Source organism: Engraulis encrasicolus, unplaced genomic scaffold, assembly GCF_034702125.1.
Source record: "Engraulis encrasicolus isolate BLACKSEA-1 unplaced genomic scaffold, IST_EnEncr_1.0 scaffold_44_np1212, whole genome shotgun sequence".
NCBI lineage: Eukaryota > Metazoa > Chordata > Actinopteri > Clupeiformes > Engraulidae > Engraulis > Engraulis encrasicolus.
In genome coordinates, this window is record NW_026945753.1 from 585,459 (window position 1) to 613,435 (window position 27,977).

Genomic DNA, 27,977 nt, shown 5'->3' on the forward strand with positions numbered 1-27,977 from the left:
TATTCACTTTCTTAAATACTGTATGCATCATGTTTGGTTAAATTATCTTATCCTTGTAGCTACATTTATCCTGATGTGATATTTACCTCCGCCAAGGAGGTTATGTTTTCGGTCGTGTTGGTTTGTCTGTCTGTTTGTCTGTCAGCAGGATAACTCAAAAAACTAATCAACAGATTTGGATGAAACTTTGTGCAGTTGTTGGTAATAACTCAAGGAACACGTGATTAAATTCTGGTTATCCAGATCAGGGGCGCCGCTAAAAAAATTGGGCCCATGAAAGATTCAAATTTTGGACCCCAACATGACAAATTATGTGATCAACATCCTTTCAGGGGCCCTGTCAGTGCTGTAAGGCCCTTAGAATCTGTAACGCCCTTCCCTCCCTCGCGGCACCCATGATCCAGATCATGAACCAGAAACAGGATTTTTAAAAAGATTCTTCACTTTTGCTGGCCTATAAATCTACATGCCCCTACTGATCTCAAATTGAATTGCGGACAGGGTGAATCTTCACATTCCAGTTAGTTTCTAACTCCACAAAAAGAAGGCAGAAATACTTAAAATAAAAAATAGGGTGTAGTCTAATGTTCTACCAAACAGCTTCCTTGGCAGAGGTCTTCACTCTCAGAGTGCAATTCTAGTCTAATATACTTTTATGCTTGTCTGAAAAGGTATGGGCGTAGTGTTAGGGAATGACCTGATGGCCAGATTTGAAATTGAGTCTGCATGGGCAGGTTACCCATTCATGGTGTGGTGAATTCTTTCTGCTTTACAATAAGTAATTTTATATATATTTAATTATGAATATAATATTATATGTATATTTAGTGAAAACATCTGGTCAGTTCACCAAATTGTCCGGTAATATTAGCATGTAATTATATTCTACATGTTCTATAGTACAGTTTTATTCTATATGTTCTATTGCACAGTTATGTTCTATGTTTTATAGTACAGTTATGTTCTATATACAGTAAGTAACCATGCTGATGAGCAAGCGTGCAGTCTAAGTAAATATAAAGATGGAATGTCTGCACACTTGCTCACATTTTGTTTTTGTTTTATTTTACCAAAGTGAACGTCTTCGAGCTGTGTGCTCTCAGTCTGATGAAGAGCACACAGGTCAACAACGTTCACTTTGGTAAAATAAAACCAAAAAGAAAAACGGGAGCAAGTGTGCAGACATTCCACCTTTATTTTCAATGTGTTACCTTTTTGTCCTGCTCTCCTGCATCTTGGATGTACAAACCAATACCTTACTTGACAAGCTCACAATCTAGCCATGGCAACCCTTAAGAGCCATGGGAACCGCAGTGATTAACAGTTCATAGCACATACAAAACAAAGGCAAAGCTTGCTGCTTTGGTTGCCAATTTCCCAGCACACTGGTGGTGCACTGTGTGCAACAAACGAGCATAACGGTAGCTGAATTCAACCTTAGTAGACTTGAATCATAATCTAGGTGATGAGGCAACCGTACCCTTATAGTTAAGAGGCTTTAGCTCAGAGTGTTGCAGGTTCAAATCTCATTATTCCCTCTCACTACGCATCCATAGCTGACGTGCACTTGAGCAAAGCACCTTACCCCATACTGGACTCAGTGGACTTAAACCAATAACTTGTGAACAGGGGTGAATTTAGTCCTCTTTCGGGGCTGGACTGGTAATCTGGCATACAGATAGATCAGCAATACCTGTATGAGGCCTCGAGAATGACGTTTACTCATGTTCTATGACGAACTCTGCTAGTTGGCATCCAGTATACAGGGCTAATAGTTTTCAGGCTCCATGCCTGTTTTCAGACTTGACAGAGTTTGCAAAAATATAAACATTGGTAATAATTAGCCATTAGTTATTCTTATCTCAGAAAGTGTTACATTTTCAGGGTTTTCTTCTACTATCAGGCTTGAATAATGGTCATACACAGGCTATTAAATGTTTGAATAATGTGTCAAAATAGGCCTACGTTATGTCACTATGCAGTATTTTGTCGCAGTCGTTAAGGTAGGGGAAAAAGTTCAGACTCAGGTTTTTTTTCCACTATCACCGCTGAGTACATGAATAGAAAACATTGAAATAGAATGTTGGCAGAGTCATGTGCAATATTTTGTCCCTGCAGATTTGCACAAGGTGTCAAGGCTCTTCTCCATTCTAACATGAACCCTAGTAATCCCTAACCAAAGCAACATTCCCATAAGTGACCATTGGTGGCTCTCAATCTTTCAAAGAATAAACCCTATAGGTTATAGGTAGGACAATTGCATTCATAATACACGTCTTTAATACTAGACCTTGTGTCTTTTTATCCTGCTATACTTGAATTTCTTTCAGTGCAGTATATGTTGATATTTGAAATTGTGGTTTGCAGGTGTAAATAATGTTTTTTTGTGCTTTACATGTAGACTTGCAAGACTCATCCTTTCAATTTCAGCTCCCCTTCGTTGTGGATTCTTATTGCAGATGAATCAATAGGTCTATGTTGTATAGGCCTACCGCAATAGAAAGGGTATATTGTTCTTCTGATAAACTAACAGTGTCACCTGGTAACCCTCTTCTGTTTCACACAGCCATCCAACAGACTCGAGCCACGTAGAGCGTCCCTATAGATAAACTGTGTCGACTAAGCAACTACCGAGTCAAGCCATAACAGCAGCAATACATAAACAAACAAAACAGTGATGCGAAGCTTGGCAATTTGTAACCAAGTCCAACAACTGTCAAACTGACAAGCAACGCCACACAGTAAATGTGTTACTTGAAGTCATGTCAGCGGAATGCAAACTGTGGAGCGCAGCACATTTTGCACATTCAGTAGCCTATTCTGAATTTCCCATGAACTCCGAGACATTTGTACTTACATTTCCCTCAAGAAAGGAACTTGTATATCTACATATTGTAGTAACTAACTACATCTTTAACTACATGTGTAATAATAGTAGTATGTTTGTATCACAGTATATGCAGTGTGTGCTGCCGTGAATGGTGTTCAGATCGGTATATTGGGAAAAACAAAATAGCTGTATGCATGTCCCAAAAGAGAAGAACAATTAGTCTGGCAAAGAACATACTCCTACACTAATTCAAAGACATTGGGGAGCACATTAAAAATATAAACAGTTTGAGAGGGGAGTGAAGGAAGCCATCTATGTCCATCTGGAGCAGCAAACGACTATGAACATGTCTCTTGTGTTCTGTGGACACAAACATAAACAGGTGTTACTATATTACTAGTATTTCTACTAATATGCCCACTTATTATAATTATCTAAAAATGCAGTGGGTCGACGTAGGAACAACATTGATGGAAGCAGAAGCAATGGAGCAAAACTCATCGTTTTTGCACTTCGACCATATGCTATTAATACTTACCCTTTTGTACTATATTCTGGCTGTTTCATTCCACTGTCTACTGTTTATAATTAAAAGATAGAACAATGTGCCGCCCCATCTATTCTGCTGGTCTCACAAGAAAAAAAAGAAAGAAAGAAAAAACTGTTTGACCACCAGGAAGTTGCCCTGTATGACAGATCACAGTCCAGCCTTGAGGTCCCTATACATTCACCAAATACATCCCGGCTTACACAGGACCTCCTTGCAGTATTTTCCATTTACAATTAAGTAATTGCTCATCATCTGAATGTGCATTTCAGAAACATTATAAGAATGATAACAATTGAACTTTGTTATCTGCTTATAGCTGCCCACTGCATGTCCCTGTCATTCCCTGCATGCTACCCTCCCAACGAGCCAAAGATGTGATGTGTATCTGGGTTTTTTTTTTTTTTTTTTTTTTTTCTTTGTTGTTGTTGTTGATTTTTAAATTAAGTTTGAACCAGCGAATCGGAATGGAGGAGAACCATTTGTAAGTTAGCCAATCAGCCTGCTTGTAAACACATTTTTGACCCGCCTTTCTTCCACAGAGCTCTGAAGTCACTCAGTCTTTGTTATTGTCAGAACACTCTGCTCTGCTGTTGTCTGTGCTATGGATACAAGTGTCTGTCATCATGATTCTCTTGAACACAGGTAGGAGTCTAAACAACACACACATTACATTACATTACATTACATTTAGCACAACACTTTTAACCACACACACACACACACACACACACACACACACACACACACACACACACACACACACACACACACACACACACACACACACACACACACACACACACACACACACACACACACACACACACATATACTGCAAAACACTGCCCAAGATTGTGTAAAAATGTTGCAAAATGTTGGGCTTATGAACCTGCTACAAGATGAAATAGTTATTTGGCTCTTACAGTTCCCAGACAGGTGCAACATCAATGCAATTCTGTTAGGCCTATTTGTTTTGGTCTTTATACATGTTTTCAGACAGTGCAGGACACAAGTACAGGCACGTTCACAGGTGTACAGTGTGTTGGCCAACCTACATTACTGCAGAGCAGGGGAGTCCAAACTCCATTATCTTTCAAGGTAGAAAGTACATTGGCTGCATGTTACACACTAAAAAAGGTCTGGGTCATTTTAGTTTTCTGGGTCTGGGTTGTTTAGTTTTTAGTTAGTATGAGTGATGTTTCCTCTCTCAGATACTGCAAGCATCGGGACAAGTAAGAGTTTCCCCAGCTCCAGCAGACGGGGACAGAAGAGTCATTATCATGAGACCTGCTCCCAACCTTTTGGGAAACCCAACCTCAGTGACCTGAAGGTAAACACAATGTCCTACAGGTGATGTGTTCTCATGAAGTAAACAAGCATGAAATACACGAGTTTTGTCATACTAAACAGCTAGTGGTTGCATAGTTGTTGAGTTCCCTAGCTATTTGACTTCTGTTTTTGCATTACAAAACACATACTGTATAGGCCTATATGTCAGAGTGATAGTTCTGTACACATTATTATATTTAATCCCTTAAGGAGCTAAAGCAGATCAACATAAAGAGTACAAAAACACTGACACACCTTACTCCAGTGATCAAAGTCCTTTTATTCCCTAATGTGTGATAGTCTGCAAACACGTCAGCTTGCCACATCTTTTCATAACTCAGAATATGTAAGTCAGTGTTGTGTTTGGATTATGGCATAGAACGGTGGAGAAGCTCCATTTGAAATTCAGCAAATTAAAGGATTGTCTGCAGGTAAGAACAGCAGAGCATGTCACAGCATGCTCATTGACATTTAGCGTCTCTTTTTTCAGTTGTCCTTTTGCAAATACCATCAACCTGAAACTTGAACAGACTTGTTGTTTTTGCCAGAGGGCGTTCCACATTCCAGGGCCAGACAAGAAGCAGGTGGAATGTCTTGATGAATCTAAAGCTCTCATCAGAGACCTGGCTGGACAACTGGGCAGAGTCTCACAGGTACAGTACTGTACTGTATACAGTAGACATGTTTCTGCGTTATTCGACAGTACGCCGAAACAGAGTAATAATAAAAAGAGAGTTGATGCATGGTGGGACCTTTTCTTACATTTCAGCATCACAGATAGTGAGTTAGCATCACAGATATGATCATGACTGACTGTCTGGGTATTTGGTATGTTGGGTATTGTGCCACAGGTACACAGGTATGTGGCATCAGATACTATCTGTGGGTGCCTGCTGACAACTACTGCATATTATAAACTAGAGTGCAGTCTGAGAGTGCAGACCTGTCGAGAATTTTTGACAAAATTTGACAATGCTACACCCGATTTTTGTTTGAAGTTTTTCTGCCCTCTTTTTGTGTTAGAAATTGAGGAGTTAGAGATGGAGTTAGAAATTGGTATGTCATCATTCACCCTGTCACCGCAATTCAATTCGCGGTCACTAAGGGCGTCTAGATTTGTACGCTAGCAATGGTGAAGAATCTTAAAAAAAGGTCCTCCTGGTTCCGGTTCGTAATCCGAATCACCACCAAAATTGTATCACTTTTTCCTTGGGTCATTTCCCAAAACCCCACCAAATTTCATACAAATCCGTTCAGAAATGTTTGAGTTATCCTGCTGAAAAACAGACGAACAAATAGACAGACAAACCAACCCAGGTGAAAAACCCATACACTTAAAGTGTACTTTTTTTGACCGTGCTAAGTACAAAGTGTACTATTTTCGGCGATTTAAAGTGCGCTTCATTGCACTATTAGTGCGCTGAAGCACTACTAAAGCAGTACTTCAGCACACTTGCAGCACACTGAGGCTGCTAAATTGGCACCGCTTTTGGACAACTTTAAGTGCACTACAAGCATACTTTTGAAAGTATGCTCCAAACACACTTTTCATGCATTCGTATGGCATTAAGAGTGTGCTGGAGTACTCTTCTATGACATTTTATTGTTACTTGAAGTTCAATAAAAGTATATTAACTTCATGCTTCTTTGGACTACATTGGAACACTTCAAGTCTGTAAAAAGTATATCATATTAAGTATTGTAAATATATTAACAGGTATGCTTGAAGTACGTTTACAGTACACTCCCAAGTAAATGAAATAACATAGATGCAATACTATAATCCATACTGTTTCTTAGAGCTTGTACATTAACCACATCAAAAGGTCACATCAGTGATATGCATGCATAGCATGTTTGCCGTTCACAATCATTGCAGGTTCACAGAGATTTCAAATACACATATCACTACAACTCATCTTTTTATCATCTTCCTATATTTGAACACTTACTATGTTCTGCCACCTTGAGTTTGGTCAACTATGTCTGTCTTACCTCCCACCATTAAGTAATGTGAGCCTATAGGGGTATATACCAGAACATATACGTGACCGTCCCATTGACGGTGGGAACATGGCCATTTTTTGTGTTCCACTTAAAATAAAATAAAAACCCTACAATAAACGCAGAATATAACAATGAGTAATATTTTCATGCAAACCAAAGATATTCCTTCGAGATAAATGGCTCTCTGTTTGAGAAATTTAGCTCCAAGAAGTGCAGTGCATGATGGGACATGCATGATGGTGCATGATGGGTAAATGCACTTTGTGTAAGCGCACTTTGAAGATATTTGGGTGAAGTACAATCATGGTGCACTTAGAAAAAGTATACTTGCAATATGTTAAAGCGATTTACTTTAAAGCGCACTATAGAAAATCACACTTCGAAGACATTTGGGTGAAGTATAATCATTGTGCACTTTAAAAAAGTGCAATTGCAATATGTTATTAAAAAATACACTTTTAGTAAGTTCACTATTAGAACACTATTAGTATATTCCTCTAAATACACTTTAGCCAAACATCTTCCAAGTCTACTTCAAGTATGTTTAGTTAAGTGTACTACTTTCTTTGAGAGCAGCTTAATTACATCTAATTTTAAGTACACTTTAAATAAGCATATTGTAAACATACTTTTTCTTAGCACAAAAAGTATGAGTGCACTTTTAACATGCTAAGTACACTTCAGTCGTGCTTTTATTGTACTAAATTGAACCACTTTTTCACCTGGGACGCGACCAAAAACATTACCTCCTTGGCGGAGGTAAAGATGGTGTTTCCTGTTACAGATATCCGTGTGTCCTTGTAAAGTAAATGAGCAATAAACTGCAGTAAACTGCAAGCAAATACCCGTTAAGCTATCAATCATGGTGGCTGGAACAGGACATGGTGATAAATATTTTAGTAGGTTAAGACCTCACCTTGAGAAGATCCCACAAAATTCTGTTACAGAAGAGTAAAATGGCATTTGCTTTTGCTGGGTATTTTGCAAATAAATAAATACACTGTGTGCAGAATTATTAGGCAAACAAGTTTTTTGACAATATCGTCCGTTTTATGCATATTGTCTGCCACCACACTTTATGGACATGAACACCTATTGGATTTAAGCATTCCAAGCATTTTGTCCCCAGGTATTTTTGCCTCCGTTTTGCATTAATTAACTTGTTGAATGGTTGTTTGGTGTCATCCCTTCTTACCTTGGCCATGTCTCTGAGAGCTCAATACCCTGTTTTTCTGGACACTCTGTGTTGGTTTCTGTTCTGGAATATGATAGGACTGCAGGGTAATACTTTTTTGTAGTTTCACGTTAAATTCTTCTCAATGTTTGGCAGTGACATTTCTTAAGAGACTGATGACTTTGTAACGGTGCATCTGATAGTTCTGTGCGAACGTGACCAACATCTTGCAAATTTCAAGACAGCCACATCCCTCTAGAACACTTCAAAATTGTTTATAGACATTTCAGAGTTTGTTAGATCTATTTTGTGGCCCATTTTCCCAGAAGAAAACAAAGTTGCCTAATAATTATGCACACCTGATATAAGGTGTTGGGCATCTTCGACCACACCCCCATCTTATTATACAAATATACATGACCTGGAATGCTTAAATCAAATAGGTTTTCATGTTCATATAGATTGCTGTTGGAAAATTTGCATGAAAAAGACAAAATGTTCAAAAAACATGTTTGCCTAATAATTTTGCACACAGTGTACATTTAATATAAATAAACAAACAAATAAATCATGATGCACCATGACCTGATAGGGGATCGGTAAATCATGGTGCCTCAGTTTAACTGAGTTAGGCTGTACTGAGAATGTAATGTATTTGAGTCAGCTAGACGCCAAAACTGTGTTGTGTTTCTATGTTAGGATGGAGAGACTCTGCTGAGTAGCTTAGAGGGCGACAGCTACAGCCTGGAGGAGTGTCGACTCTTCATACTTCAATGGGCCAAGGAGCTCAACAACCTGCCACAGGTACAGTGCACCTGTGTAGTGATGATGACATATTTAGCCTGCACCAGATACACTGTTCATACTCAATGTGGGGATTTTCTGTTGAGCTAGCCCAGCTATATTACTAGTGGTAGTGATAGTTGGCCCTCCTTAAAGTGATACTATCCCATTATTGGAAATGAGCTTATTTTACACCTCCCCTTGAGTTAAATGATAGGGTTTTACCGTTCTACTGTACTTTCGACGGTTCTCTGGGTATGGCAGTGTAACTTTTACCTCCAAGCTGGCAGTTAACATTGAATCCTATGAGACCAGTTAGCCACAGTAAACCCTATTATTTAACTCAAGGGTAGGTGGAAAAATAAGCTTATTTCCAAAAATGGGACAGTATCACTTTAAAAGCATATCCTATAATAAACATTGCAACTCCTCTGAAACTCTTTTGCATGTTGCATGGTGACTTGATGTCCACTCACAAGCCCATGTGCCTCTGCTGAAGTAATGTTGTGTTGGTGTCCTGTCCTATACTCCGTCCTCATGCCTACTATACTTACTGTATGTGTCCATTGCAGTTCTGTGGAGCCCCTGATGTGTGAGAGCTGGGAGCAGTATGAGGAGAAGAAAGAGACCCATCCAGAGGAGGCCGACAGGAGACTGAAGGCGGCCCAGAAACTGCTCTCCTCCTGGGCCACACAGCTGGACACACAGCCCCAGGTTGGTATGGTCCAGTCATACAGACTCACAAATAGGGTTTTCAGGCCGACCAGAAAGGAGCCGGTGCCGGTGCCCGGGCCAGTTACTTTCGGCACTAAAGTGCTTACCTGTGAACCGCTCGAGTTCATACCGGGATCTGAACTTTTCCCACACGTGACTGTTACCCGGAAGAACCTGCTGACAGCCTCGTTGTCGCCATGGTTCGTGGACAAAAAAACGAGTATTTTGCCTTTTGCATTGCGAACCAACTTTCCGATTTGTGAACGCTAAGATCTTTGGCGTGAACACAACGGTCAGTTCGCGATTAGGTGCGGGAACGAGCACCGGCACGGTTCTCAGTCGGTCTGAATGTGCCCAGAGAGGGGGTGAGGGGGGTGGGCCAGTAGTACCATGCAGTTAACAAATACATTCATACAAGTAAAATTTACTGCAAAGTATGTTTTGCAATGAGGTTATTTTGCACTCGGTTTATTTTGAAACAAGAGTGTTTTCTTTACTCTCCCTTTTTTTGCATATCCCCAGGACTCTGTGCATCCATCAGAGGATGTGAGGGTGGTGTTGGAGGATCTGGGGAGGCAGTGGAAGAGGGGTCACCTGGCCAACATGCTGCCTGCCATGGACTTCATCATGTGGAGTGTACTGCAAGACACACCAACACAGGTAGGCAGGTAGGGTGTGTGTGTGTGTGTGTGTGTGTGTGTGTGTGTGTGTGTGTGTGTGTGTGTGTGTGTGTGTGTGTGTGTGTGTGTGTGTGTGTGTGTGTGTGTGTGTGTGTGTGTGTGTGTGTGAGAATGTGAGTGTGTGAGTGTGTGCGAATGCTTGCAGAAGAACAATACAGTATATCAATCTTGACAGCTGTGGAATTTAGCTGAATGGCAGTTAAGTCCATTTCAAAGAAACCTTTTGCTTGACAGCATTTGTTGATTCCAGTAGACATTCTTAATAATTGTGTGTGTCTGCGTGCATGTGTGCATGTGTGCATATCTGCACGGAAGGTTTGAGTTTGCATGCAAAAAAACGGTGTGTGCAGGTATGGTAATCTCTACCTATAATGAATGATTTGCTATCTTTTTGTAATGCAGGGTGGCATTCCCCCCCTTTGGCTGAAGACCAAACAGAGATTCAAGAGTCAAGGTCAGTAAAAGGACATTCAAAAACAGTGGAATACATGAATACTAATATAGAGAACAATCATTTAAAGATATGCCCAAGTCTGTAACCTATCTAAGATTTTTTAAGCCATACTAAATATATGCATATATATATATATATATATATATATATATATATATATATATATATATATATATATATCTAGGGGTTGCAGGTTAGAATCCCCCCTGACCTCTCCCTCCATCCATGGCTGAAGTGCCCTTGAGCAAGGCACCTAACCCCACATTGCTCCAGGGACTGTAACCAATACCCTGAAAAATAGTAATTGTCAGTTGCTTTGAATAAAATGAAATCATCAGCTAAGTGCAATATGTAATGTAATATGCACAACATATTTTGCTTTAACTTTGTGGTGAAGTTTGTTACCCAAACCCATATAAAACATATGGATATATTTACTGCATTTAGTACATGACCAATATTGTAACTTGTGTAAAATATATGAATACCAATATATGGCTTTATGTTTTGTATTGACCTTGTAGGAGCTGTGGAACACATTCCAGACACAGGTACGTGGGTTTCGGTTTCATTAATGGGCACTGGTATGTATTATCATAATANAGTATTGTTTACAGTATACTGTAATGTGAAACTAACCTTTGTCACCCTCTCTCTCTGCAGTCTGGGATTTTTTGTATAAGTCATCTGGTAAGACAAACAAAAAGTACCCCAACTTACCCACATGGTAGAAAAATTACCAAAAGCAAAAGTTTCTCATATGAGTGACTCATCTTTGTATTGTCATATCTTGTTATTGTCTGGCCCTTACCTGCCATAGGCAGAGTTGCCAGATGAGGCTGATGATTTCCAGCCCAAAAAATGCTCAAAACCCCCCTGGAAGCACTTAATCCCGCCCAATTCTATTGATTTCTATACTCATGAACGGCGTGACGTTTTCCATGTGCGTTACGCCCATTTGTGGGGGAAAGCAACCCATGCAAGTCAATTGGCGATGTTGGGGTTTAATAAACGAAAGATATGGACCTGTAGACTAGCGTTGTTCACACGCAACGTGCCGAAAACGCATTGTGTTGCCGGCTGTTCAAATAATATTGCCAAATAGCCGTGGCTGAAGCATGGAATGTGTTCATTTAGGCTAGCCGATGTAGCATGTAAGTCAATGAGACATTCGGTTTGTTTTCACCCATAAAGGGGCGTAACGCAAATTTAAGAGCAAAGTACCCGGATGGCCGTTCATGAGTATAGGAAAAATTGACCAGGTTTTCCTGCAAAATGCCCAATTGGGCGGGAAACAGCCCAATCTGGCAACATTGGCCATAGGGCCTGAACAGAAGACTCTGATATTACGTTACACGCAGCTGCTGCTTCTATCCAAAGGGACGTACAGTTACAGTTACAGTCACAGGGTATTGGTTACAGTCCCTGGAGCAGTATGAGGTTAGGTGCCTTGGTACAGGGTATTGGTTACAGTCCCTGGAACAGTGTGAGGTTAGGTGACTTGCTCAAGGGCACCTCAGCCATTGAGTGTGTTAGTGAGGGATTTGAACCTACAACCCTTTGATCCAAAGTCCATAATCACTAACCCATGGCTGACCTAATTACTGTATGTTCGTAAGAGTTCAAGACACATCACTCTGTATAAAGTCCTTGAAATATTGCAAATATTTTAACCAAAACAACTTTAAATGTTTTACAGTACCGAGCTGCCATGTTGTTATGCGATGTAGTATGAATAATATACAGTGTGTTGGAGGATGATTTAATTTATGACAACTTGTTTACAGTGGATGTTTCCCTGGACCCTGACACCGCCCACCCTGACTTCAGCATGTCCCCTGACAAGAAGCGCGTTCGAGTGAAGAACTTTGAAGAAAACCGACAAAATCCTAGATGGGACGATTGCAGAAGTCCCCGTAAATTTGACGGCTGGTGGTGTGTGCAGGGTAGCCAGGGCTTCTGCTCCGGTAGGGCCTACTGGGAGGTGGGGGTGGCTGGGAAGCAGGACTGGAGGGTGGGGGTGGTGCGGGAGTCAGCACCCAAGAACGGCTTCATCGACCTCAACACTCAGTCAGGCTACTGGACCCTCCGCTTCCAGAGAGGGGAGCTCCGGGCCTTATCTGTGCCTGCCAGAGACCTGCCCCTGCCCCATCCTCTCACCAAACTGGGGGTCTACCTGGATATGGAGGAGGGACAGGTGTCCTTCTATGATGCTGTGAAGCGCAGACACATCTACACCTTCAACGAGACCTTCACTGAGAAGATGTTTCCTGTGTTTGGCACTGTCGAGACAGACTCGGAGCTGGTTATACTGTAAATGAATCAGACTCAAAGCTCGATAAATATAGTAGAGAGCTGGATAAATACACGTACAAAGCAACAGTGGATCACTATATAAGCTATACCATAAGTGCACCTTAACGAGAGACTGGGTATGCTTTTTATCTCCCAGCTCTATCTAATGGTTTCTTTAATCTTATCCAATCGATTAAAAACTATCATTCCTTTACCTTGTACAAAAGCCACAGGATATTGTTGCAGAACTGTAAAAAAAAAAAAACCTGTATGATTGACCTATCTTCCTGCTGCTTGTATTTGATGAAAATATCTCTTCCATTGTTACTTTGTATAGACTTGATGTAATGAAAAAAGGAGACGCACACAAAGCTTGTGTAATAGAGGCTAACTAGCACAGAGTTGGCGTGGAACGTTGGTAAACCTCCCTCCGATAACCTCATACAGTCTCGTGCCGTTGGGCCGAGAGACTAGTATCTTGGCCCAGCGGTATCGTACTGTGTCTCCCATTGCCAAACCGTTGCAGTTGACGAGGACGCATGTTCGGTCCCCGAGGGNGGTGAACAGGTGCAAGATGACCTCCGTCACACTTGTGTGAAAAATGTACAGTATATTGTAGCCGAAAATTTACAACAGAAGTCAGAGGTTAAAAAGTGGAGCAACAGACATTTCGGACCTAGTCCACGTGGACGCACCAAGCAATACACGGGTCTAAAGCGTAGACGCAGACGCTGACCTTGTTGGTTTTTGTCATGTACTTTGTATAGACAGCATGTGCGTAATTGCCCCACTGTTGAGTTGAGTTATAAATCCCACAGTATCTTCGTCTTTATCGAGACTTGGGTGCCATATTGAGTCAAGTGAGGTCTGATTCATGTGTTGCGCAGTGTAGAAGAGCAGAAGATAGATGTACAGTGTACGTACGTAGGATATGGAGATTTCTTTGGATGTAGTTGAGGTATTTGTGATGGCACTGAAAGAGTTTGTGATACTCACGAGTTCAGTTGTAGGTTGAGTAAAATGCAGGTATGTCAGATAGGAATGCTGAAACATAATATGATTGTGTGAGAGATATGGGGGTGTGTTATCTGCAGGGTTTTTTTTAAAGGGTGGGTGAACTTCTCACTTTAGCCATCTTTAGGGACTTGCATGGAGTGACTCAATTTCACCTGGTGATCGAGTAAAATGTAATGGTGTACAATGACTTGTGCAAAAAATGTTCATTGTTGTTGTCCCAAAATGTTCTGATATTCAAATTAGGTGTGTTTTATGTAATATATACATTACTTTAATGTTAAAACACTTACATTGGCCATGTATACCTGCAGGCCTACTTGACCTGGATCACCGCTGCAGGCTTTGTCTCTAACAGTAAATGTGTGTCAGTGTCAGTGTGTGGCCATGCATATAATGTTGGTGTAACATGTAAGTCATCATGTGTGTTTTGTTGTCATAATGTACCAGTTACTTTGATGTTGAGTACTCTAGAGTACAAAGGTTACCATAACAACATGACATGGGCAGTCCTGAACATTTGGTGAACACGGTTAGCTGTTCCATTTCATGCAAAATTGTGCCAAAAAAAAATATCCCATCAAATATCGTAAACTACATGTGTCTGTATGAATTACATTATGGATTAAATAAATGATGTACAAATTGAAATAAAAAGCTCACAGCAGCCACAATAAATTCTTTATTTTCAAAGAACATGTTTGCATTTTCATATTTATCTCCGGTGATGGTTAGCATGTGTCTCTCATAGGCCTACCACCAGCTCTTGACTGGATTTAGTTAGTTAAATCTCACGAACATCCATTTTAGCTGGGTGCAGGGTGAAAACGTAAAGTTCAGTGTAAGGCAAAGATGAACTGCAAACCAACAAACTGCCTTTTAATCCATTTTCATTGGTACTGGTACTGGAAACTACCAGGACTTTTGCATAGATTGCATAACCACATTCACAGTGGTACTTTTAGGTTGGTTAAATATTTTACGTGGCCACATGACAAACTCCAGGTTTTTCCCATTGGCACTGCTATAGAAAAAAACCCACAATTTCCCATGTTTTTGTACTGGAATTATTCATTCTTTTACACTTATTCGGGCTGCAGCAGTAGAATCAATACCACAGAGCTCATAGTGAAAGCACAATTGGGAAACTCCCACTCCCATTGTCGTTGTGACACAGCACTTCACAGCACACAACTGCACACTGCACACAACGAAATTGCATTTATGCCTCACCCATGCAGGGGAGCAGCCCTCAGTGGCACCCCATGGAGAGCATTGCGGTGGGACGGTACCATGCTCAGGGTACCTCAGTCATGGAGGAGGATGGGGGAGAGTACTGGTTGATTACTCCCCCCACCAACCTGGCGGGTCTGGAGTCGAACCGGCAACCTCTGGGATGCAAGTCTAACGCCCTAACCGCTCACCCATGACTGCCCATGATGCATGTTCACAAGACAGGAAGGAAATGTTTGCGTGTTTTGTCATTCAGACAGATACTAGACAGGCACGTGTGCATAACAGGGAGGAGTCAGACAAGTGTATATACTACACAGGCACGTGGATGTGACTCCTTCCAGTTGCTCATGGCCCACAAGCTTTAGGTGCCACGCTGGCCTGTTTGCTTTGTCTTTTCTCTTCTGTGGTATTGATTTTTGTCAGAAACAAGACAGACGAGGACCCAAAAGCGCATTAAGAGTTTTTTTTTTTATTGAGGGTTAGGGGAGTAAGGGAGTAAGTCCGAAGTAATGTGTGTGTGTGTGTGTGTGTGTGTGTGTGTGTGTGTGTGTGTGTGTGTGTGTGTGTGTGTGTGTGTGTGTGTGTGTGTGTGTGTGTGTGTCCCCCAGTGATTGAGTGGCATCCTGGGTAGAGGATGGTAGAGAGTCTGGTGGTCGGAGTCCTGGGGGATCATACACGACAAGATGATCCGAGGAAGCAGCACAAACCAGGCTTGTCAATAGTTAGTAGGGGACAGAATTCAGACTGGAGTTACAGTGGCCAGAGATTGGAGAGGCAGTCAAGACAAGATATCCGGAAGGCAGGTCAGGGTGGACGGGGCAGGAGAACAGAGGCAGACGTGAACAGAACTGGAAGGCGGGTCATGGTATGGTTACCAGGGCAGAAGGACAGTGAAGCAGTCGAGGACAGGTGAAGATCACAGGAAAAAGTGGTAGACAGACAGGCAAGTTTGCAAGCAGCCTAGCTAGTGTGGTAATTTTCGGTGATGCAACAGAATAAAAACATTATAAAACTAATAAAATAGTGGTTTGTATCACACAGGGAAGAAAGCACAGTACCATAGATGGGTCAACCAGCACAGCGTGTCACAGGCCTGAGTATGTCTGCATGCAGGCTGGTGGGAGGCCGTAGAGAAAATGGAAGTTTGCGCTAAGTTCTGCTTTTCTCAGGCCTCAAGTTCTGCTTTCTGTAGAAGGCAGGAGGCTACAGGGGTGACTGTTTTTATTTATTTTCTTAGCTCTTATTTATTATGTACTTGTCTTGTCTTCCTGTTATGTGTTGTGTGTATGACCAGGTGGCACTCAATTCCCCCTTGGGGATTAATAAAGTCTCTCTCTCTCTACCCTCCCTTGGGAACGAGGAACTTGAGAGAAGCAGAGGTGAAAAACAACACGAGGCCAGGGAGTGGGGAGTTGGTCGAGGCCTTGTGTAAGCAGCCTTGAGGTCAAAATAAGGTTCAAAATAAGGTTAAAAAAATAAGGGAGTTAACCAGTAAAATAGATGACTCCAGCAAAATACCATTGATGAAGAATGTCGAATAAGGGTCATTCCACGACAAATCTCAGAATCATCCCGCACGACCATCTCAGATTTGGCAAAAAAAAATCAAGGAGGTTCACAAACGTCCCAATAGGAAAAGTGCAAAATTATAGCTCTCAACTCCTCATAGTTTTGTAATTACCTTCGCCAAGACAAAGTCGGCGAAGGTTATGTTTTGACCGCTGTGTATTTATTTATTTATTTATTTATTTATTTATTTATTTGTTAATATGTTTGTTTGTACTTCGTATAACTCAGACAGAACTGAGCCGATTTTTATGAAATTTGGTGGGATGATTGGTCATGACCCAAGGAACAATCGATTAGTTTTTGGGAGTGATTGGGTCAAAGGTCAAAGGTCAAGGTCAAAATGTTTGTTTGTACTTCGTATAACTCAGACAGAACTGAGCCGATTTATATGAAATTTACTGGGATGATTGGTCATGACCCAAGGAACAATCGATTACTTTTTGGGAGTGATTGGGTCAAAGGTCAAAGGTCACGAAAAGGTCAAAAACGTAAATTCAGCCGATTTTTATGAAATTTACTGGCATGATTGGTCATGACCCAAGGAACAATCGATTACTTTTTGAGAGTGATTGGGTCCAAGGTCAAGGTTAAGGTCACGAAAAGGTCAAAAACGTTTTTCTTTGCCAAGCACTATATGCCAGAACAACGTGTGCATGCGGAATTGAATAAGAGGTCAAGACTGGGCCAAATATGTAATATTACGATATTCCGGTCCGATTTAAATGAAACTAACACCAAAATTTGGAGAATGTTACGCCCCACACTCTGAAGATGGCCAAAAAAAAATAAGTGGCGTAGGCGAAGGTTTGCGCTCTACCGAGTGCCCATTCTAGTTAAAAATGTTTTTGTCAGGTACCCCCCTGACTCGTTTGGAACAGACTTCTCAGAGAGCCCACTTTCAGATTGCTGTATCTAAAAAACTGCTTTAAGTAGGTCATTACAAATTTCAAGGGGTAACATTTGGAATATGTACTTGTGAAATGTGGATTTTCACACATCCTCTTGTCATTTACCACCGTTTTCTGGGAGCTTAATGTTGCTTGAAAAATATTCACCTTAGAATTGGTGGGCATCTTTGAAGGACTGTGGTAAGTGCAGTTTCAAAGACATAGGTTTGATATGGACAATGTATGTTCCCAACCATTCTGTACATGTTGTGTTGAAAGACAGATCTTCTACGATGAACAGTTTAGAAGTCTTTAAAATGGAAAAACTGAAACATGGTGCCATCTTTGCCATGTTAAAAAAAAAAATGTCACGAGTCACCACCGTATTATCAACAGTTTTGGAAAGATTAGATGTCTGTTCTTAACATGTCCAAAATTTGGGATGGTATTCTTCTGATTTTTTAAAAACCCACTGTTGTGTGACTTCCACAGCTCCTATGAAAATCTGATATTAGTGGCATCTTCGCCATGTTATACAAAAAAATGCCAGAACTCACCACTATGACATTTACAGTTTTAGAAAGACTCAATGTCTGATTTTAACACATCCAAAAACAGGGGTGGTGATCTGTCTCATTTTTTAAGAATGGACTTGTAAAAACGGCTGTGTGACATATGCAGCTCACTGCTCTATTGAGGTGGGGCCCCTACTCTGATCTTCCCAGGCTACATGGGGGCCCTATCTACCTGTATTTGCCATGAGGCCCTATGTGCAATTGTTCCGCCACTGTGAATGACTTGAGCAATTTGAGTCAGACATTTTTGGACGATTTTTGGACGATTGTCTCCAACACATCAGAAGACATCTTCTCAGGGCTGATCAGCACTTTGCTCGTTGGTACAAGGTAGTCTGTTGGCCTTTTGGCTGCAAACTTTTCTTCCTTTTATCATGCATTGGTATTACTGTGTATGTTTGGCATTGTATTATTATTTGCAATTGTAAGTAATAAATTCCATCAACAACGACTTCAAATTCTGAGTACATTGTGTTTTTGTGTGGATCCGTTTGCTTGAGGTCAGAACTTCAGTGGGCACTTGCTGCCCCAGGCGGTCAGTGAACCAGCAAAAATCCACGACACTAGGTTAGCAGATTAGCTGACAAAGAGTGACTGAAAACAAGCGGCTTAAATACAGAGCAAGATTAATGGTGATTGCAGTGCAGCTGGAGAGTAAACGAGGGTAAGCATGGCAGGACAGAGTGGAGATGGGTGAAGGTCATCAGACAGAGCGGTGAGCAGAGTGACCGGTAATAGAAACTAATTAAGGTGAGAGAGAGAGAGAGAGAGAGAGAGAGAGAGAGAGAGAGAGAGGTTTGACATCTGTACTTGTTGTCGAAACCTATTTTTTTAGATTACAATAAGAGAGAACTAGACATGGATGAGTCTAAAAAAAAAATTCGACTTTCGACAACAAGTGTGTGTGTGTGAGGGGGGTGCTTGCGCGTGACCTCCCTCTGGTGACTAGACTAATAGACATGTGGGGATAACCAGGCTGAGACAGAAAGCTATAGATAGGCACGTGTGTCAACATTCTGAGGGGCATTCTATGGTGTCATCTGACAATCATCTGACAAGTGCAGAGGTAAGAGTGCACAACAAGGTATGAGTCACAAGATGGCAGGTGAGCAGGTAATCTGGACCATGCAGGCAGGTAATATGTCATGCGATCTGGAAAAACCCTTCACATGGTGGGATTTTACATTTTTTACATTGTGTCTGTCAAATGTTATACTTACCCAAAGTCAACTTAACCGTTCGGTGGAATTCAGAGAAAAAACACTCTAAAGGTTGAGTATGGAAATTGTGGCCAGAGGAGGTGTTGCAACTATTTTTTCTTTGATTTATGGTCCATGCAGTCAGGTGACCAGGTAATAGATAGACGTTTATTGTCCTCAAGGGGATATTTGTTCTCACCACCATAGCAGTCTTGTCACAGCCTACAGCAGGCATACATAAGGCATTCATAACAGACATCTAAAACACCAAACACACATACTAGACATTGATGACATTGACAGTCACATACTAGATACATACCTACTCCATGCAGTGGCTGTTATCCGTGCCTCTGTCCTCTGCTCTCATTCCTCTCTATGTTGTCGCCAGCTCTCTGGAACTTCTTTGGCCGCGCTCCTGCATTACCCCGAGGGTGCGTGGCAGTACCTGGATCATTGGGGGTCCCCTGGGGCCGGTCTGATGACCTTGCTACCTGCGAACCACCACTTCCTGCATGCTTCTTCTTTTTACAGTTCTCACAGTTGCGAGTGATGACCCCAGGTGTCAAGCATTTAAAGTGATACTGTCCCATCTTTTGAAATAAGCTTATTTTACACCTCCCCTTGAAGTAAATAATAGGGTTTTTACCGTTCTCCTGTACTTTCAACCGTTCTCTGAGTACCGCAGTGCAAATTTTACCTCCAAGCTAGCAGTTAACATGGAGTTCTATGAGACCAGTTAGCCGCAAGAACGGTTGAAAGTACAGGAGAAAGGTAAAACCCAATCATTTAACTCAAGGGGAGGAGTAAAATAAGCTTATTTCCAAAAATGGGACAGTATCACTTTAAAGCAGGGCAAGTCCTGACACAGGACAACCGTATCACGCACCAGTCGTAAAGTCTTCACGAAAAAAATGGGGGAATTTCTGGGGGAAATTATGTACAAGGACGTGGTGAATTCACGATATTGCCCGTGTTTCGTGGTTGATTTACGGTTTCAGTCTCGTGGTTGATTTACGATATGCATTGAAAACTACGTGGTTGATTTACGATATGCATGCGTTGGCATTTGCGTTGGCATTTTTGCACAGGGGCGGGGACCGGCCGCGACAGAACCAGAACCAGGGAACGGCAGCTTTTGTGATATGCACCGGAATTCTCATCCGCCTTGTACAGGGTACAGTGGGGTAAATCAAATATAGCCTACCTGTGTAAAGCTTTTGTGATATGCACCGGAATTCTCATCCGCCTTGTACAGGGTACAGTGGGGTAAATCAAATATAGCCTACCTGTGTAACAATTCGGTTCCTGCCGTACAGTGGGGTAAATCAAATATGGCCTACCTGTGTAACAATTTTGTGATATGCACCGGAATTCTCATCCGCCTTGTACAGGGTACAGTGGGGTAAATCAAATATAGCCTACCTGTGTAACAATTCGGTTCCTGCCGTACAGTGGGGTAAATCAAATATAGCCGAATTCCGGTGCATATCGATATCGGTTCCTGCCATACATTTGTCCCCAGGGTGCGAAATACGAGGGGGTCAGGGGGGGTCCGACCCTCCGGAATAACCCACGAACCCCCCTCAAAAGTGAAATTTGAGGGGGGTCTCAAATTATGTAAAAATTATGTAAAAATAAAAAGTTTTTTTTTTCACTAATGGTCTGTTGAATGTGTTTAAGCATGACTAACCAAATTAAATGGGTTTTCGAACACCCCTTCAATGGACTGTACCACCAGCGGACGTTGCGCATGCAGTTGAGTAGTCAAAATTCGATTCGGCACAATCGGCAGCACGGGGATGCATGCAGGCTGTCAGTGGATGCAGCAGGGCTTTGATGCGGTTTCAAAATATGTATTTGAGCTAAGGGAGCTATGTCAAGGTGAATGATTCCCGTGGTTTAAATATGATTTCAACTTTATAGCTCAGAACGTAAACAAACACCCAAGACAAGTGATGATCCCTTTCTCCCCCGAGGGGAAAAAATGATAACTAACAGAATTCCATCAATTCAACATGCAAGGACTTCAAGGAGTCTCAGTTAGCTCTAGTCAAAGAATGAGGCTGACTGCTCCAATCCAGAATAGCCTACACCAACATAATGTAGGCTATATCAGAAAATAAAGTATGGCTTATCATGTATTTCAAGCACAATTGGAATGATACCATTATACCGAGAAGGCAAATGGATGGTGTGACTCCTCGAAGCAAGGACAGCTGTGTCTAGCAAGGAGCCAATAGCTAGCAGCATGCCCACAACGAGGTAGGAAAATGGGATTCTTCCATATGTCCGCCGTGACAAATGTAGGACTAATTATTATTTTGACTTTGTTTGAAGCGTCATGTAGCAGTCCAGCCATTTTTTACCGTGGGTACTAGCATCACAGATCTGTCTGTGGCACTTTTCAATCTCAGGAAAAGCGCACACTGTTTAAAACAGACTAGAAGTTTTGAATTTGGCTGTTGTATTCTTATCATTTAGCCTACAGCTTGATTGTGTAGGCGTCATTCGGTTCACTTTGCTGTTTAACATTTTCTTGATTGCATTTCCGTTGTCACTACATAGTAATAGCTAGCCTTTCTACCTAGTAGTTGCTAGTTTGCCAGTGGGCTTGGTAAGCCAGCTACACATCTGTGTTTGAAGTTGGGTCGTTGCTAGGTTTGTTATCATTCATCATTATTATGCATGAGTTGGTTGTGCTGCTGTGTTTGTTGCTAACTAGTGGAAACATTTCGGCGGCAGCAAGGCGTGTGTGAAAGAGAAACTTTGGCCGTGATTGAACTTGTTGTTGACAGTGCTGCGCGCCGCATGCATGTGGAGTAGAAAGTTGGGTTCGCCGACTGGGCAGGGCAGCGCGGATTTTCGCAGGGTTCGCCAGATGTTACATTTCCAAACACGCTCAACACACAGGGTTCTAGATAGGATGAAATAGCGCAGAGATCTAGTCGGAGGATTACTCCTCCACCCTCTTTGAGTCGCGGTGTCCCCTCCTTCTCACAGTTTCACTAGTTTTGAAGATATTGAGGAGCACTGGCGAACCGTGTGTGCATTTAATAATAAGGCATATTAATGCCTGAGTGCTCCGATTCCGCTCGTCGTCATTATTTGATCCGCAAAAAGTCAGACCCCCCCGAAACGCGGTGGATAATTCGCACACTGTTTGTCCCACATCGCTTGATGAGAATTCCGGTGCATATCACAAAAGCTGCCACACCGGCCGCGACAGAACACTGCAGATACATTCCTTTGATCAAAGTAGCCTACATCAAATGCACTGTAGCCATGACAGAACCGGCCGCCTCCCGATTTAAAACACCGCTGATAGCCTGATTACACTCATGCCCGTAGGCCTACTCCTTCCCAGTAAAAATAAAATAAAATAACGATTGAATAAATAAGTAGCCCCTCGTGCCTTCTTTATTGGAATGCGGAGGTAGGTGCAATGAAAATATCGGAGTGAGGAGTTAGGTGCAATGAAAAGCGAAAACATTTTATTATTGCCCGTGTTTCGTGGTTGATTTAAGATTTGAGTCTCGTGGTGGATTTACGATATGAATGCGTTGGCATTTGAAAACTACGTGGTTGATTTACGATATGCATGCATGTAGTCTACAACTAAAACGTGTTTTGGCAGCTGATTCGGTTCCTGCCGTACAGTGGGGTAAATCAAATATGGCCTACCTGTGTAACAATTTTGTGATATGCACCGGAATTCTCATCCGCCTTGTACAGGGTACAGTGGGGTAAATCAAATATAGCCTACCTGTGTAACAATTCGGTTCCTGCCGTACAGTGGGGTAAATCAAATATAGCCTACCTGTGTAACAATTCGGTTCCTGCCGTACAGTGGGGTAAATCAAATATAGCCGAATTCCGGTGCATATCGATATCGGTTCCTGCCATACATTTGTCCCACATCGCTTGATGAGAATTCCGGTGCATATCACAAAAGCTGCCACACCGGCCGCGACAGAACACTGCAGATACATTCCTTTGATCAAAGTAGCCTACATCAAATGCACTGTAGCCATGACAGAACCGGCCGCCTCCCGATTTAAAACACCGCTGATAGCCTGATTACACTCATGCCCGTAGGCCTACTCCTTCCCAGTAAAAATAAAATAAAATAACGATTGAATAAATAAGTAGCCCCTCGTGCCTTCTTTATTGGAATGCGGAGGTAGGTGCAATGAAAATATCGGAGTGAGGAGTTAGGTGCAATGAAAAGCGAAAACATTTTATTATTGCCCGTGTTTCGTGGTTGATTTAAGATTTGAGTCTCGTGGTGGATTTACGATATGAATGCGTTGGCATTTGAAAACTACGTGGTTGATTTACGATATGCATGCATGTAGTCTACAACTAAAACGTGTTTTGGCAGCTGATGAATGGCAGCGCATCTTCCTGATTTCCACCTTCTGTTTAAAATGACACGGGGAGTGACATGAAGCCGCCCACCGATTTAAAACACCGCTGGTGATTAGGCTACACTCCTGCCCGTAGGCTATCTTTGAATTTACACTCCTGCCCGTATCCGTATCCACATGCATATGTAGCCTACTGCGTCAGGGCGGTGGGTCCCAGACGCTGATGCTACTGATGCTGATGCACCACTCCTACTCACCTTTTCTCTGAAAGATGCTGATGTAGGCCTAGTCACCACCTTGCCCAGTGGTTTTCAAAGTGTGTGTGTCACAAAGTGTTGATTAAATGGTCTCTCTTAACACTACTCTTACTGTATTATTATAAGGCACTCTAGAATGGTGCAAGAGCTCCCATTCATTTTCAATGGGCGGTATTTTCAATGGGACTATTATTGTATAGGTAGGTTTGATACCTCACTACATCTCCATCCAGAAGAATTGACCAGGATTATTACAGACACGGTATACACTAACATTTAATGTGCATTTACCACTGATATTATAGAAGAAACTCACACGATTTCAAGTATTTATTTACAGTATTTATTTACACCATCCAGCCCTCACCCACTTGGACAATAAAGACTCATATGTGAGAATGCTGTTCATTGACTTCAGCTCAGCATTCAATACCATAATACCACAACAACTCATCAGAAAACTGGACAAACTAGGTTTCAGCACCTCCCTCTGCAACTGGCTGCTGGACTTCCTGATGCAGAGACCACAAGCAGTACGGGTAGGGAATAACACCTCAAGCACCCTGACCCTGAGCACGGGGGCTCCGCAAGGTTGTGTTCTCAGCCCCCTGCTGTTCACGCTGCTGACACATGACTGCACAACGACCCACAGCACTAACCATCTAGTGAAGTTTGCGGATGATACAACACTGGTGGGCCTCATCACTAAGGGCGATGAGACCCACTACAGAGAAGAAGTAGACCTGCTGGCCAGATGGTGCAAAGACAACAACCTCCTGCTGAATGTCAACAAGACCAAGGAGATTGTTGTCAACTTTCAGAGGGTCCAAAAACAACTGCCACCACTGACCATCGACGGTGATGCTGTGGAGAGAGTGAGCAGCACCAAGTTCCTTGGAGTGCACATCAGCGACGACCTCTCTTGGACCACCAACACTACATCACTGGCGAAGAAGGCCCATCAGCGTCTCTACTTCTTGCGCAAACTAAAGAAGGCAAGTGCTGCACCCTCCATCATGACAACATTCTACAGAGGAACCATAGAGAGCGTCGTGTCCAGCTGCATCACAGTGTGGGGAGGAAGCTGCACGGAGAAAAACAGGAAGACACTCCAGCGTGTTGTGAACACAGCGAAGAAGATCATTGGAGTACCACTCCCCTCCCTGCAGGACATTTACACCGCACGCCTCACCCGAAAAGCACTGATGATCATCAAAGACACAAGCCACCCTGCACACAAACTGTTCAGCCTCCTGCCCTCTGGAAAGAGGTACAGGCGCCTCCGTTCCCGTACCACCAGGCTTGCAAGCAGCACGATGCATCAAGCAATCAAGATACTGAACACTCAACCCACTCTCCCTTCACTGTCAGCCTCTAGCCAGCCAGGCCACTGACAACGCTCCCCCCCCTCATCCCCACCACCATATCTGCGACTGAACATTCCACCTGCACTACTACATCTGTGACTGAACTTTCAACCTGCACTAACTCAAAACATACACATGCACACACACACACACACACACACACACACACCACACACACACACACACACACACACACACACACACACACACACACACACACACACACACACACACACAAGCACACTGCACTTTCTGCACTAAACCCAAACATACACACACTGACACACAACTCATACTCACACACATACACACACACACACACACACACACACACACACACATACACAGGTACACACACACAGACGCACACCGCACTTTCTACCTGCACTAAACACACACACACACACACACACACACACACACACACACACACACACACACACACACACACACACACACGCACGCACACACGCACACAAAACACATACAAACACACACACACACATACTGCTGCTGGTGTATTTAATAAAAACCTTTTTTTTTTATTTTTTATTTTATTTTAATTATTTATTTCTTCAAATGCTACTATTACTATGTCAGAACGCTATAAAGGACTTTTAGAAAAAAGAACAACAAAATACCTCCTCTTAATGTATGTTCTCTACAAGTCTTCTGTTGTCCAGTCTTGCACTTTAAATGTCTGTATGAGCAATGTCTACGTCCATACTGTCTATGTCCATGTATGAGTACTGTCTATGTCTATACTGTCTATGTCCTTACCTAGATTAGTCTATGTCTGCATGGGAGAGCAAGAAACGCAATTTCAAATTCTTTGTATGACCAGTGCATGTAAAGAAATTGACAATAAACTTGACTTGACTTGACTTGACTTGACTTGACACACACACACACACACACACACACACACACACACACACACATGCGCGTGCACAGATTTTGGGGGGCAGGTGCATTGTTTAAAAAAAACACACACAAAAAAACAAATAAGCTTTGAATAATAATAATAATAACACTATAATGATAGTAATAAAAACAAAAGAAATCAACACAAAAACAACTAAAATGTGCCTTACACACACACACACACACACACACACACACACACACACACACACACACACACACACACACACACACACACACACACATGCGCGTGCACAGATTTTGGGGGGCAGGTGCATTGTTTAAAAAAATCACACACAAAAAAACAAATAAGCTTTGAATAATAATAATAATAACACTATAATGATAGTAATAAAAACAAAAGAAATCAACACAAAAACAACTAAAATGTGCCTCACGGTAGCCAGACTGAGCCCTCCTTGTGAATCAGGTCTGGAGTAAAGTACTTGGTAAATGTTAAAGGGACACTGTGCAGGAAATGGTCAAAAAAGGTACTGCAACTATGCTGCTCATTGAAACTGGGCTGCATATTGCCAAATTTGGTCTTTACATGAAAGTGTACTAAGTAATAAACAAATATTTTCTAGTATGGTCCGAGTGCAGTCATTTTTGCAGCTGAAAGTGGCTATTTTTGGAAATTCAAAATGGCGGACTATGTTGAAGATCCCTTTTTCATGTATGAAAAGTGCAATTTTTCCAGTCATAATGAATACTTAGAATTTGATGGTGGTTGTGTACTCATGAAAAAGGTAACATTAGTGAAAGGGCAGCATGAATTCTGGAAATAGATTTGAATGTCGATGATAATCAGGCCAGCGTCATGGTGCCTCCCTTCATGGCGAGTGCTGGGGAGCTTTGAGGTCACTGAGAGAGAGAATTGTAAACATTAGACAGCTCTGTAGTTTTTCATTTCTACCAAATCTATAATTGTTAATTTGTACCACAATTGCATGTGAATATATATGTGGAGACAGCAACATGACAGCAGGGAATCTGGCCTTTTCCGCTGGAAAATACTGGTGTAGCTGGGCCATTCATGTCAACACAGTAATTTGCAAGTCGCTCACCCATTTGCAAGTAAGGTTGTTATGACACCCGGTCGCTTTCAGCCATTAAGTGCACTTAGAGCTGTTACTCAACACACTGCTACTATTTCACACATTTTAAACGTTGCCATTTTGCAGGAAGAGGAGCACCAGTTTCATTTCTCAACATTTGAAACAAAACTGTAAACAAAATTAATTGTGACCAGTTGATAATGGTTAATTATGTCCCTTTAAATGACTGTGATTGATGTTGAGGTTTATTTTTAGTTTAGTTTTCAAGTTGTACTCGTACATACATAGTGACATGTACATACATAGTGTAAGTAGTAAAGAAAAAAAATCTGGTTCAAAGCCTTGGATACTGTAGATGTAACATCAATGAAACATGCAACATAATTACCTTAAACTGTCTGCCAGGTTGGAGCGAAATCCTTCCCGCTGAAAAAGAGTTTGTTAACAGTTCATTAACTAGGTCACAAGTAGGGTACAAGTGCTATCGTAACAGTAATTTGCTGTGTAGTACTTACCATTCTGGGCATGGTTCCCATTTCAGAAGTCTTTGGAACACTCCCTGTGAAGGGAATACAATTATGTAATTTGTAGTTTGTAAAAGTGTGTATACACTGCAATTACCATTACATGACTTGTCTTTATTCCGTAAAATGCACCATTCACTTGTATAGATCCATACATTGTTCAAACATGGTATAATTTTGT

At 41.9% G+C, this 27,977-nt stretch overlaps 1 protein-coding gene and 1 long non-coding RNA gene across 2 annotated transcripts; one reads left to right on the forward strand and one right to left on the reverse strand.

Annotated features, from left to right (window-relative positions):
* The first annotated feature begins 5,539 nt into the window (after positions 1 to 5,539).
* Positions 5,540 to 13,258, forward strand: LOC134444086 (butyrophilin subfamily 2 member A2-like). The gene is made up of 7 exons (XM_063193551.1): positions 5,540 to 5,560; positions 8,590 to 8,699; positions 9,246 to 9,387; positions 9,910 to 10,047; positions 10,470 to 10,521; positions 11,046 to 11,072; positions 12,261 to 13,258. The coding sequence occupies exons 1-7, from the start codon at positions 5,540 to 5,542 to the stop codon at positions 12,836 to 12,838; spliced, it is 1,068 nt and encodes a 355-aa protein (XP_063049621.1). The 3' UTR covers positions 12,839 to 13,258.
* A 12,765-nt stretch (positions 13,259 to 26,023) lies between these two features.
* Positions 26,024 to 27,931, reverse strand: LOC134444078 (uncharacterized). The gene is made up of 3 exons (XR_010033864.1): positions 27,788 to 27,931; positions 27,661 to 27,698; positions 26,024 to 27,078 (listed from the first exon to the last, which is right to left on the reverse strand). It is a non-coding gene; the product is annotated as an uncharacterized LOC134444078 (long non-coding RNA).
* Between the last annotated feature and the right edge of the window lie 46 nt (positions 27,932 to 27,977).